The 14,944-nt window shown below is 35.2% G+C and overlaps 2 protein-coding genes and 1 non-coding gene across 3 annotated transcripts; 2 read left to right on the top strand and 1 right to left on the bottom strand.

The window, feature by feature from the left end:
• The first annotated feature begins 2,185 nt into the window (after positions 1–2,185).
• On the top strand, positions 2,186–2,811 carry LOC132047667 (protein LIGHT-DEPENDENT SHORT HYPOCOTYLS 4-like). Its single transcript, XM_059438681.1, has one exon. It carries the CDS (start codon positions 2,248–2,250, stop codon positions 2,809–2,811), a length of 564 nt encoding a protein of 187 aa, XP_059294664.1. The 5' UTR covers positions 2,186–2,247.
• A 4,609-nt stretch (positions 2,812–7,420) lies between these two features.
• On the bottom strand, positions 7,421–10,486 carry LOC132041396 (pentatricopeptide repeat-containing protein At4g21300). The gene has a single exon (XM_059432113.1). It carries the CDS (start codon positions 10,362–10,364, stop codon positions 7,851–7,853), a length of 2,514 nt encoding a protein of 837 aa, XP_059288096.1. The 5' UTR covers positions 10,365–10,486; the 3' UTR covers positions 7,421–7,850.
• A 3,303-nt stretch (positions 10,487–13,789) lies between these two features.
• Positions 13,790–13,943, top strand: LOC132048431 (U4 spliceosomal RNA). The gene has a single exon (XR_009412974.1). It is a non-coding gene; the product is annotated as a U4 spliceosomal RNA (small nuclear RNA).
• Positions 13,944–14,944: the final 1,001 nt, after the last annotated feature.

Here is a 14,944-nt window from a genome sequence, read left to right as displayed (position 1 = left end):
ACCACTAAGAAAATTCAGAACTTCTAAGTTTAAAAAACCTTTAGTAATGATTTATGTAATATTTTTGCATAACAATCAGTATCCATCGTATGAAACAGCTAATATCACACTATATTACCCTCATAGGGGCGGATCTCGGTAAAAAATTACATTGTTTGTATAAGGTATTTTTATATCTTTTTATTATATATATATATAGATTTTGAACACCTTGAACACAGGAGAAGAGGCTGGTTTAGTGATTTAGGTGATTTAAAATTCAACTTAGGGTTCCAAATTCAAATCTTATGCACTATATTTTTATCTTTTGAACCTCCTCAGTGAAAATCCTGAATCCGTTGTCATAATTAGCTAGACCATAAAACAAAGTCTTGTGTATATCTTTTTGACTCCGAACTGATTTTTATTCTACACTACTTTTGGCCTCCCTACATTAAACATGACCTCTTTTATATTCTTTGAGAACATTTTAAAATTCGAATTAAGTGCCCTCCAACTTATTGAATAAGTTGATCTCAAATTTTTCTTCATTACTTCCTTTTTTATGATATATTATACTTCATTCATCTCAATTTATTTGATGGTGTTTAATTGTATACATAATTTAAGAAAATAAATTTTTTTAAATCATGATCTAAATAAATCATAGATATATGCATAGCTATGAATAAATAAGAATTTTAAATCTAAATCATTTATAAATAAAAATATAACATCATTTTTTTTCATAAAAAAGGAAATAAAGACGTATCACATTGATTCAAACATGGTAAATACTTATCCGCACCGAGTGTTTATATCAAATCAATTTAGTTACTATGTTAAGTGATTTAATGAAGTGCATATATATATATATATATATATATATATATATATATATATATATATATATATATGTGATAGTTATGTATACACAAACACATGTCATGCATCATTGGATTGGTGTAATTAAACACCCAATGTGGATAAGTTTTTATTTTTTATTCACACGAATGTGCAACCGAACAATAAGGTAAAAGGACAAGAGAAGTTGCTCAAATGGTAAGCATTCTCTGCCTTCAACCTGAAAATTATGAGTTAGAGTCACCCAGGGATAGTGAGCAAAAACGGGAGTTCCTAAGGGAGGGGTAAAAAAAAGAAAAAAAAAAAAGAAAGGTTATTAAAAAGAAAGAAACAATGTAACTAAAAATTTACGCACTTTACAAGTGTATATTTCTTCGTGTCATTACACAATAGATTTTCACCCTCAATTTTGCTTTAAAAATCAAACTCCCCCTTTAACTATGAGCAATATACATTCTTCCCCTTTTATCCTACACAATATCTATTTTATCTTTGACATTTACAATCCTCCATCTATGTAATACCTTTTTATATTATATAAAATTTATTTTTTTAACCTAGGTATTTATAGATTTTTATTTAAATTCATATTATAAAAGTAGAATAATCCTTTTGATGAATTTATCACAAAATCTAATGTTACTTTTTCTGATTGATATTTTAAATATATACACAAACATAGTACCTGTTATTTTTACATGTGTGTGTGTGTATTTAAGTTTCACTTCTCTCTTATTCTTTATTATCAATATATAAACGAGTTTTGGTTGTCATTAATGGAATATTTAAAATTATTATTCTAAATTCATTTATAATATAAATAGATAATCTTTTAGGAATTTGTTATAGAATATACCTCTATTTTTATTAATTATTTTGTATTACCTGCATTAAAATATATTTATAAAGTTATTATTACCTATAATTTTTACTTCTATAAATAAATATTAGAGTTTTGATTATTATTAATAAAAAAGACATTCTTATTCTTCTCATTTATTTTATTATAGAACGGCATTAAGTTATATACTCAATTAGTATTTCTCATTTTTCTTTTTTCATCTCGAAAATAATAATTATTTTTCACAGGAAATTGTTACATAGATTAAAGAGATAAATAATCAGGATTTAAATGAAGTAAAAGAAAAAAAGATAAGTTGATCATGTAAAGGTAAAATAGAAATCTAAAAAAGTCAATTAGAATAAATGGAGGAGAATGATTATTATTCAAAATTAAGGAAGAGTTTGACTTTTAAAGCATATGATATACGTAAATCAAATCATCTCCCTTAACAAGTAAAATTATTGATCTCTCTCACATCCTATATATAGTGAGGCCTACACCCTCCAATAAGAACAACAAAAAAGTCCCCTACAAACAAACATAAATTTCCAGAGCTAGCCATGTTATTAGGCATGTATAGTACAATGACTTCACTCTCAGAAAACCTCTCCCCACCCACGCCACCTCCACTACTACCACCACCACCTTCATCACCAACAGTAAGCCGATACGAGCTACAAAAACGTCGAGACTGGAACTCATTCGGACAATACTTAAAAAACCACAAACCACCATTACTACTATCAAGGTGTAGTGGAGCCAACATTCTTGAATTCTTGAAGTATTTAGACCAGTTCGGGAAAACCAAGGTTCATAACTGTTCTTGTCCGTTTTTTGGACACCCTCAGCCGCCAGCACCGTGCACGTGTCCGTTGAGACAAGCGTGGGGTAGCCTTGACGCGCTTATTGGTAGGCTACGCGCTGCATTTGAAGAGAATGGAGGAAAGACTGAGACGAATCCATTTGGTGCAAGAGCAGTGAGGTTGTATTTGAGGGAAGTGAGAGACACGCAAGCGAAGGCGAGGGGGATTGGTTATGAGAAGAAGAAAAGAAGGAATGTTAAGAAGCATTTTCAGGAGCAAGAAGAAAAAGGAGGAGATAGGCCTAGTACTATTTGTGATTAAAACATGAGAAGAGCTTGAAGCTGCATGTGGTAGTTAATTGCTTTAATTATTTTGAATTTTGGAATTAATTAGCTTAGTAGGATCATGTAAATGATAGTATAAGTATAAATCAGTTCTTCTTTATACTTATTGCTTATGGATATTGTGCTCTTCCCTTTTTGTATAGGTAATAGGAGTATCAAGTATGTTCTGTTAGTATCATCCTCTGCTGCAATTGAAAGTTTTAGTAATTCGTATTGTTTTACCATCCGCTTAATTAATTACATATATTAAGGAAAGCTATTGGTATAAGTATATTCAATTTAAAGGAAAAATCAAGTGCTCACACCGTTGTTTAAGATGAGAATGATCTTTCATGACCTACTACAATTTAAATAAAATAAAATGATGATATAGCGATTTTATATACTATGTGATTTTTCTTACTGTTCACTTCTGTTGTACCTTAATTATCTGATGAAAGGACTAAATAGCTAAAGAAGAACATTTGTAATGCGGTCTATGAAATAGTAGTATTTACTGTTGTAATATAATGCTATAGGCTAGCTAAAATCGTAGGCGAAAGCGGCTCTCAAGCCGTGACTCCTAACTTACTGGAATTTGATGCCATCCTCGGCACAGAAAACTGGCGCCAGGCTATGCGTGTGGTGGAACACTAGCGTTGCAGCGCTGAAACTTGCACCGTGTAAGTAAAGCTAGCGCCGTCATCAGCTGGCAGTGGCAAAGTCAAGAATTTGCTAACGGTATTAAAGAGTGTTTAAGCGAAGAATGTTTAACTGACTACTCTTTGGAATATGTAGCTACGTCTTTGGGAGTTAAGTGGAGAGAAGACGTAAATAAGGCGAAAATGAATTTGCTAATTATGTATAAGAAGTTGAAGTTAAGTGGAGAGAAGATGTAAATAAGGCGAAAATGAATTTGCTAATTATGTATAAGAAGTTGAATATCCACTTGATATAATTAAGGAAAGAACAAGCTTATTGAAGTGGCAAAGGAAATCCAAAAAATGTTTTAAATATTAGATCATAGATTTTATCACATATGTTGTATTTTATTATTTTATCGTATCTTCTCATATAAATTTCTAACTCCGTCTCTGAATTCACTCATTGTAATATCAAGTCATTTATATATAGTATACTTTATATATATAAATTAAAGTTCCTAAGTAGGAGTACCAGTTAAACGCAGATTAGTGCCATGTAAATCATATGTCTATTTTAATTGAAGTTTTTTTAATTACTTTAAGATATATTGTACTATAGTATTTACGACCATATAAGTTCCAGTTCTAAAATTAGTAGATGATATGACCTTGTGGAAGAGAAACTAAAAATTAAGAAACTATATTCCCCATAATTTCCCTTATTGGTAAAATCAGGGAACAGGCACCCATTTGATTTTTTGTGAAACATTAACCAGTCTCGGCTCTCCTAATTGATATTTTCAATTATTTTGTTCCCTCTTTGCTTTATTTGTTACCTCAATCACTAGGTTTCACTGAATAGCTAGCGATGGGACATGTAAACTCTAGAATGGAAGCAAGAATCTTACCACTTTAAGTATATCTTCAATATGTATTTACCATTTTCCTCTTGTTAATAATTGCTTCTAGAAAAAGTTTTACTAGCTTCTGGGTTGCATTAAATCATCTCCTAAAAGCACATTCTTCATTGAAGAAATGTGGTAGAGAAGAAAGGAGGACAATAATGGACTAATATTCTTATTGTGGGTTTTCAATTTGTGGTAAAGAAGCATTTCCTTTGTGTAATGGATTCGTTTTTTCTTTTTTTGGTCTTTAAATTCCATCATTTCATATGTTTTAGTTTGCCACTAGTTTTTTTCTTTTTCTTTGTGGTGTCAAATTGTTCAATCAATTAGAATAAGTGCTCTAAATACTCGAGAGATTTTTCTTTTTTGTGGAGGTTCAAGACAGAGTATAGGAAAGGAAAAGTCAATACGAATATGAATATGTATTTAGAAGCAAGATAACAAGTCTTCTAGCGTGTTACCTAACATACAATTTGGCATCATCTTGCAAGAAGTACATCTATTCCAATAGACGCGTTAAAATAAGGGAGAAGGGTAAAAAATACCCCTCTACTTTGGAAAAAGGGTTAAAAATATCTTTCGAACTTATTTTGGTTTGGGTCAAAAATACCCCTCTCATCCTTAAATAACCCGAAATCATTTTTTAAACCCACTTCATCATTTAAATCCGATTCAACTAAATAATAATCGATAAGATACCCTTATTCCGCCAATTCCCTCAAACTCCAAACCTACGTATTGGGGAATAAGGGGATCTTATGGGTTATTAGTTGGATCGAGTTTAAATGATGGAGTGAATTTAAAAAATGATTTCGGGTTATTTACTTGCTCTCTACTTTAACTATGATACTCATAGTGGGATGGAGACAAGAGGTCAACTAGAGTGAAAATTAAAGGACGGGGATATCATCTCATACACTTACTATGTGTTATGAGTGTTATCCATAATCTTTGCATTTTATCATTGGCCAAAGTCATAAATGGACCCTCAAACTTGTCCATAAAATTCATTTAGACCCCCCAAGTGAGATTGCTACCATTTAAACTCTTTAAGATCACTTTTACTGTGTCACCTAGACACCTCAGGCCAGCTTGGCACTATGCGTGTTGCACACTGCTCATGAGAGCGTGAACTGCATTAATAATGTTGTTGACATGGGTCCCAATGACAAGTGTCAACGAGAGAAAAAACAATTAAAAGAAAAACACAATTCTCTATTTCTCCTTGGTTTCATCTTCTCTTCACCCGTCGTCGTTGACTGACTCCACCGCCAAAACCACCGGCTTTACCACCAAACCGTCATGGTTTTCCTCCAGAACCAAGCCCACCCATCTCCATAATATTTTTGCTCTTCAAAAATTTTGAAGCCACCGATATTTCACTTCTTGATTGCTCCACTAACACCTTACACCCACATAATCAAAATTAAACATCAACAGCAAAAAAAAGTTAGATAGCCCATCTATAAACATAATTTAATATCACCAACAATAAGAAATTGGGTATCAGAGATCCACTGCCGCCATAACTGCCTCCACCAAACTACCATCATCTCCGCCAACATTCATTTAAAATTAGTCAATATTCGTCTATCAAAAATCATACCGCCCTGTTAGCACTATATATAAATACCATTTTTGATCAAAAAATAACTTTGTTCAATTTTTTTCAAAGATAACACCCCTAAAACACCAAGTCATACACCATACACGCCACCCCGACACTCCATTGCCACAACCTTCACTGAACGAGGACGAAGAAGAACCAGAAATACTTGAATCATGTTTGTATCTCATGATTGAAGAAAAACGATGAAATTTTTAATGAATTAAAAGGGATAAAGGAGAGGTATTTGTGGATTAAAAAGTGAAGGTTAGTGTGAAGGCGGATGAAAAGGAAGAAGAAATTGGGAACCTTGGTCGTCAATGGCGGATGAAAGTGTGCAGACGAGAGAAAAAGGGATTGGGAACATGAATGAGGAGGGAGATAGTTGCCTTTTTCTTTTTGTTTTTTAATTTCAATGTTGAAAAAACAAATATCTTTGTATTTATTTTTATATTTGGATTATGTGGAATTAAACGCCACATGTCTCTTTTTCATTGGCTTTTTTTACCACATCAGCAAGAGTGAATTACACGCACCATTTGTGTGTTGTTGCATATTAATTTTGTGTTTAAATGGCACATTAACACATATTAATTTTGTGTTTAAATGGCACATTAACAGATGTCTTGAAGGGTTCATATGATACGACCCTCAGTTGGGGGGTCTAAATGAAAAATCAGGACAAGTTCGAGGGTCCATCTATGACTTTAGCCTTTTATCATTACATAATGCTGTCAATCGACCATGAAGTTCAGAACATTCATTTAAAACTATTCGTGCTCTGTTTTATCTGTTTCTTATAAGGCTGACACAGTCAGACACGAATAGCCATGACTAAACTTGAGGGGGATTACAAATTATGAATGTAATTGGTATCACGGAAATCGTTTTTCATGGAAGATATTTTTTTTGGAAATGTTTTGTGGTATTTGGTTGATAAATAGAAAGTATTTTTTTTTGGAAAAAATATATACTAAAGATTAATATTAATATCAACGGGAGATTGTTTTCATGAAACTTTTGAGCATTAGAGATTAACTAGTATACGTACCCGCGGCCCGCGCGATGCGCCAATTAAGAGAAAAAATACCGAAAAAAATAATAGAAAAAAATGTGTATTGCAAACCAAAAAAAAAAAAAAGAAGTACTGAATGTGGGTAGATCATCAATTAAATCTGCAAATACAGTCAAGAGCTAAATTTAGCGATCGCAATCAAAATAGTAAATGACTTCTGCTCATGAGCGAGGAAAGTGATTTCCCTCCTTTTGATGGAAAATATTTTGCATAAACAGCAAAATCAGTCATACCAAACACCAAAAATGATTTTTTTCGCGGAAAACATCTTCCTCTCAAGTATGCTCTAATCCATTTTATAGCTGTGAGTTAGTGCTCAAATTTCTCCCTACTAGGAGTATTAGTGCATTCTTTATTACGGTGGTGTCGCCACAGCTTGTGCTCACCTCGAATATTCTATTGAATACCTGCTATATCCACCAACATTTTTCACTACTTTTACTGGAATTCTGGGATAGAATGAGTAAAGGGTATAATCCTCAGGTCATGCAATTGAGAGACATAAGACAGAAGCGCAAGAAAACTGATGAACTTCATGGATATCAGTTTTGTTACAAATGCCCATTTCTCTGTATTCTGTACGAATGAAGCAAATGAAAGAACCAGAAAACAAACGACTAAAATGGTACATGTCAGAAGAAGTAAGAATTCCCCCAGTTTAGATCATTATTCCCTTTTCAAATGTAGTCGAATATAAATTAATTAATGGCGCAACACGAATATGAAATGTCTATGCTACCTGAAGTGTGGATACAGTGCCCAAGCTAAGCTCTATTCATTGTGGTTAGTAGTGAATTTAGTCAAGAATCAACAGCCTTCTGCGGATATTGACTGTTGTATTTGCAGATTCATTTGAGGAACATAACCCTCATTTTGCAGCTCCATTAGAAGATTATCTAATAAATGATATATCTGAGCTGACTGCGGGTGACTTGTCTCTGCAGCAACAAAAGTATGAGTGCTATTGTTAACTTCAATCCAGCTGTAACCAGGTACTTTCTGCACTCCTCTTTCCTTCATCATATGACGAATTTTAGAAACCATATCCCATTTACCGGCATTAGCATGTAGATTTGATTGTAACATATAGTAGCCTGAATTATGCGGGTCCAAGCTCAAAAGATGCTCAGACGCCATTTCAGCAAGCTCAGAATTGCCATGTAAACGACAAGCCCCAAGTAATGTTCCCCATATGCCTGCATCTGGAGCAAATGGCATGCTCTTAATCACGCCAAATGCTTCTTCCACAAGGCCAGCTCTCCCAAACAAGTCAACCATGCATGCATAATGCTCCGCTCGGGGTGTAATCCCATATTCCTTAGTCATGCAATTGAAATAGTGCTTTCCTTCTTCAACTCGACCAGAATGGCCACAGGCAGATATGATCGCGAGAAAAGTGACATGGTCAGGCTGGAATCCATCTTTTCTCATTCCATGAAACAAATACAGACATTCCTTAAGTCGGCCATGATTTCCATAAGCTGCAATAATACAATTCCATGTTACTTCATTCTTGTGTGCCATCATGTCAAAAACACGCCAAGCTACCTCCAAGTTCCCACATTTAGCGTACATATCTATTAACGCACTCTCCACAAAAAGATCAGAGCTTAATGCACTTTTCATAATGAAGCCATGGATCTCTTTCCCATAATGGAGAGCTGGCAAATTTGCACATGCAGAAAGAGCACTGGATATGGTGACACAATCATATTTGGCCCCATTTGCACCCATCTGTTGGAAAAAGTCAATGGCGGATTCCGGTTCAGCGTTCTGGCAACAGCTCGTGATCATTGAATTCCAACAAACAACATCTCTTTCAGACATCCTTCTGAACACCTGTTGAGCAAGATCCAGTCTTCCACACTTTGCATACATGTCCATCACCGCACTTCCCACATAAAGTATTCCTTGAAAACTGCGCTTAACAATAATACCATGCAGTTCCTTGCCTAATTTCAAAGCAGCCAAATTAGCACAAGCTGGTAATGTACTTGCCAGAGTAACAGGATTGGGCCTCATCTTCTTATTAAGTAACCATCGGAAAACATCTAGGGCATCAGAACTCATGCCATTAAGAATAAATCCTGAAATCATAGCAGTGCAGATAACAACATCCACCGCAGCGCTGCAGTTAAATATGTTGCATGCTGCATCAACATTCCCACATTTGAAGTACATATCAATAATGGCATTCTTTAAGAAAACATCCATAGATACATCATGTCTCATAATATAGCCATGCATTGCCTTCCCTTGGTATATATCTTCTGATATAGAAACTAAGGGAAGCAAACTGGCAAAGGTGACAGTGTCTGGTTTGACACCGGTAGCTACCATTTCCTGAAATAATTCCAGTGCCTCATCCATATACCCGTTCTGTACATATCCTCCAATCATTCCATTCCAAGTCACACGATCTGCTTGTGGCACCAAATTAAATATCTTGCGTGCATCAAACAAAGAACAGAATTTCGCATACATCGCAATCAATGTATTGGCTACTGGAGAATCCATTTCCAACCCACATCTCACAACAAGCCCATGAACCTGACAACCAAATTTAACCATCGATTCAGAGGCACAAACAGAAAGAACACAAGCATATGTTACTGAATTAGGCTTAGTTTCACTTTTCCTCATTTCCCTAAATAACCTAACCACATCATTCACTGACTCTTCATCTTTAGCATAGCCATTAAGCATCACATTCCATAAAACACTATCTCTCTGAGTCATTTTATCGAACAAAAGACGAGCATCATCCAAACAACCATTCTCAGCATAAAACTTAATAAAACCACTGCCCACAAACACATCATCCTCAAAACCTAAACTTTGTACCATCCCATGTAACCATTTACCTAAATTAACAGAATTTAAACCAGCACAAGCTTTAACCACATAAGGAAAAGTGTATTTATCAGGGCAAGTACCAAAAACCAACATTTTAAAGAACAACAAAATTGCAAGATCAAAACGACCCATTATTGTATACCCTCTAATCAACCAATTCCAAGGGGAAGCATAACACAATTTAAGCTGAAAAAATAATTTCTTGGCATCAATAAACTTGTTACACAAAACATACATTCCCAAGATTCTTGTACCAAGAATACCCAAGTTGTCAATTCCATTTATAGTTACTTGGGCATGAACCTGTTTCCCTATTCGAAGAACAGAACTAAGATTATCTGTATGATTGCAAGATTGCAAAATTGGAGCTAATTTAGATGCTAAAACCTCTTCTGTATAGTGAAATGAGTGAAAAAATGAGATGGTCCTGTATATTGAACAGATATTCTTGCTTTTAAACAACATTTACGACTCCTTATGAGGTTTAATGCTTTTCTTTGTCCATTTTTCTGTCATATCCTCTCTAAATTCTAACTCTTTCCCTCTCTTTGATTTGAAAGAGTTGAAAGGAAGAGATGTTAACTCTTCGAAGACTTCCAAATTCACACTTTTAACCCAACACTTCTATTTTTTATTTTTCAGGTGACAAAAATGGTCCATTATGTTTGAGAGTAGGTTTAAAATGGTCTCTTAAATATGCACTTAATAATTTTGGTCCTTTAAGTTTGCCATTGGGTGCTGATTGGAGTTATTCGGGTATTAGTAATATAAAGATTAGTTATGAAGGGTTTAGTTGTTCATGGATTGATTATTTCATCTTCTACTTTGCATATAATTAAACATAGATTCTTTTTTTTTCTTTTTCGTGTGGTTTCCCATCGGGTGTCCGGTACCCACATTGGGCTCGACTAAATCCGAATTCGTGCCGGGTAGTTCCACATTGGGGGGCAAAGCATTCCCTAACAATGGTGACTCCGTACCCAAGGGGGCTCAAACTCGAGGCCTCTTGGTTAAGGATGGAGTAGTACCAGCCACGACATCACAACCCTTGTTGGTAATTATACATAGATTAGCTAATAGCTTATACATGTATTAGTTATGTGGGATTGTAAACCAGTAACCAAACACGATACTTGGTATGCTGAATTTATTTATATCAACTAAAATGCTACCAAATATTGTATAAGTTATGCTGATTATAATACATCAATAATTTATTTTTAGCCAACAACCAAAGGACCCCTTAGTCCTTGTAATATATATACCATAATTTATTTGCAAGTTGAAATTAAGCAACAAGTTGCAATTGTTAATTTTTTTTTGCAACTAAAATTATTTAACAACTCGTGGAGTGGTGCACGAGTTGCTGTTAAATTTATTTTAAAATTATTTAGACAGGACCTTATTCACAAAAGATGATTATTTCTTTTCAAAAGAAAAGGTCCAGTGGGTGAAGTTATACTCCAAGCGATGCAACTACAAGGTGTTATACATGTCATTGGCATGATCTTTGAGTGGTCCAAGCAATATCGGCCACCCACCGACATTGATTTTCCAAGCAAGGTTGGATAGAAATAATCACGGTGCAACTTTTGATTTTCCAACACTTCCCAACATTCTTCCTTGGTCCCCATGGTGGAGGGCTAGAATTTTCTCCAACTCCAACATCTCCTTGTATAAAGCCACAATAATCTCGTCCTTGGACCACCAGAATACCATGGCAACGACATAACACCTCGTAATCGCACCGTACGGAGTATAACTCCACCCACTGGAGTTCTTTAAAAAATTTCCTCTTCGAATAAAGCCCCATCTAAATATTTTTGTAAAAAAAACTAATTGTAACTCGTTTACCACTTCATGAGTTGTTAAATATAAAAATTTAACAGTTGCAACTTGCAAGCCGTAACCTAGTTACGACTTCTAAATATTGTTTTATTAAATTACAAGGGCCCACAAACCAAACGTCATTTGGCATGGGCCGTTAGATATTTCATAACTCGTAAATGGGACTGAGATAAACCCCATTTGGTTTGTCTCAAATTTCATTATCCGTTTTTTTTTTCTGCTTAAAAAATGTGCCCTTTAGGCTTCAGACTCGTGTGTGTATATGTGTGTGCACGTTCGGTTTTCCCCTTTTGTTTAGGATTTGAGTCTTAGGATTTTCAATTTTGGACACACATTAGTATTACTTTTCTGGTTGGGGTGCTTAGATGATTTGACACACTTTAATTACAGGAATTATCATGCCTCTTTGCAGAGGCGGATCCATGATTTAGAAGTTCCGAGTGCCAGACCAATTGTCTTACAACGGATAACTAACAAATTATATTTATCTTCAGTTTTGTAAACAAGAAAGAGCCTTAGCTCATTGGCCGAGTCTCAAGTTAGAAGAGGTCTATGTCCAATTCTACTTTACCACAATTTTTTAGCAATAATGGCTCGCTTAAATATTTGGGGAAAATTATGTTCAAGTTGTGGAGGGGTGTCACACCACTTGTGTCAATAATTATAGAAGATAAGCAACAAATTACGTTCATCATCGGTTTTGTAACAAGGAAGAGCCTTAAGTTAGAAAAGGTCTATGTTCAATTCTACTTGACCACAATTTTTTAACAGTAAAACTCGCTTATATATTTGCCAAAAGTATGTTCAAGTTGTAGTTCAAACCTCCAACTAGTATAATAAGCAAAATTAAGCTAACCAGCACACCAGAAAGCATTGTTTATTAAGTTGTTGTGTGACCCAATTAAGTATGCTAAAGTCCTAAGTGCAGCATGCTAAAATAATTTTAAAAGGTGTACCAGAATCGATTCAACTCGCGACCTTGGAGTGTAAATCTAACTTTTCACCATTGGCACCTTGCGCTCGCTTGTTACTCTCGGTGACACAATTAATATTTATATTATTTCTTGCACATATATACAGAGTTTAAACTGAGACGTCTGGGTGGCGCGACACTCCCACCCTTCTACATAGATCCGCCTCTGACTGTCATAGTTATCAATATCAGGAGAAATGTCCATCATGTGAATAGTCATTGATAGGGGTGTATAGTTACAACGGCAGAACCATAATTTTCATTAACGGGAGTCAAAATATAAAGAAATGAAAACAGTAAATCCAAAGCGATCACCACATAGTATATTACTCTAAAAAATATATTTTACCTATCAACACAATGTAATTTTCTAGCGTGGACAAGGATGACTCTGCCACTGTACACACGGATGACAAATAGAATAGGCTTCAGAAGGAAAGGCTTCAGAAGCATGGTGTACTCATGCCTCGTCCCCGTCTCCATCACCAGATCCTCTTGCCCCTAGGTACAAACTCCATGCCTACTGCAAAAACCTTAAAACAAATGACATAAACTGAGGCATGAAGATCAATATTAAAGAATGTCAAATTGGCAGTAACAGCCAAAAGTGTAGAGGGGGTTGGGAAAGAGGGACATTAGTATGCTTATAAGTTATATCTACGATGTATTTGTTCCTAGTCATGAAAAGTTATTTTAGAATGATCTAGCTTTACTATGTGACGTGAATATTCATAGTCCCTCGTGTAACGTCAACATGAGCATATCCCTGGACAATGGAGCGGCTACAGGATATCCAGCAAAAGATATTTTCTTAATGTTAAACCAAAAGTTGAAGGCAAAGAACAGAAGTGCTGGGAATTAAAAGCCTAGAAAATTATACATATCTGCCATACTTTCCTTTCCAACTAGATCTCCATTTAGCAAGTGATTTCTGATTTAAAAACTACTATTGAGTGTCAGTGTGTCACAGTTATTGTTGAGAGGTTACCAGCGTCCCATATCGGCATTGTATAAGAAAGTGGATGAAGCAGAGGGCTATATAAGCCAAGGCTACTGCCAAAGACAAAGCATCTTTGCGCTTGGGGCAATGACGCAGCTAGTGAGGTTCTAACCGAGGCGCGTCTATTGCTGGTTGAAAACTATTTCCAAACCCCCTCTTCGGCCAGGGTTTTGCCCTGGCCGTCGAGAATTTCTGGAAGGGCTCCCTTACTAATGGTAAAGCCCTACAATTCTAAGTTCAATAGCTGTAAATTGTATGTTCAAGTTGTGGAGTTACCGCTTGAGTTAGAAGAGGTCTATGTTCAATTCTACTTGACCACAAATATTTTAATAACAAAGACTCGCTTAAATATTTGCTAAAACGTGTGTTCAAGTTGTGGTTCGGTTTGAACCTCTGACCAGTACAAGCAAAATTAAGCTTCTAACTGGTATGCCACGAAGCATAGTAGCAAGTTGCTGTGTGTCCCAGTTCAGTATGCTAAAGTCCTAAATGCAGAGTGTACCAGAACGTATCGAACTCGCAACTCTGGAGTGTAAACCTGGCTCTTTACCACTGACACCTTGCACTCGCTCGTTACTCCGGGTGGCACTATTAGTATTTATATTATCTCTTATATATAGAGAGTTTCAACCGAGACGTCCAGCTGGCATGGCATTCCCACTCTTAAACATAGTTACATAGATGCGCCCCTGCTTCCTTGTTATTTGTTAGCATACCTAGAGGATTTATTTCTGCGTTGTTAAAATATGAGAGTTACTAGAAGATATAAACATCTATTCCTATCTATTACCCTATGGAAAAAGGTTACAAGGGATTACAAAGGGATAGTTCAAGGCACAAGCACAAAAATAGTCATAGCTAGAGTCCCATTTTTATCAATAAAATTTGGCAAGAATATTTTTCCATAAATGAGTCCAACAACACACTTGTTCCGTTGTTCTCAGACGAAGAAAATGGTCAAATCAAAGTATTAAATTGTTGCCTTGAGACATATCAACGCAAAAATTAGCTAATGAGGGAAAATTGTCAAAAACCGTATAGGCACCTTTTATCACTGGAGTAATCCATTATGTCAAATCCGAAGCATTTTGTGCCCTAACCCCTCACATTTAATTGCTAACTTTTCAAACGAGTGTTCAATTGATTCTCTGGGCATAATCTTAACCGTCATGGAAATCAAATAACAACTCCTTCGCTATCACTTGGCAAGATCCGAATAACGTT

Source organism: Lycium ferocissimum, chromosome 2 (genome assembly GCF_029784015.1).
Source record: "Lycium ferocissimum isolate CSIRO_LF1 chromosome 2, AGI_CSIRO_Lferr_CH_V1, whole genome shotgun sequence".
Classification (NCBI taxonomy): Eukaryota; Viridiplantae; Streptophyta; class Magnoliopsida; order Solanales; family Solanaceae; genus Lycium; species Lycium ferocissimum.
Note: the sequence above shows the minus strand (reverse complement) of the source record. Positions and strands in the feature narration are given on the sequence as shown.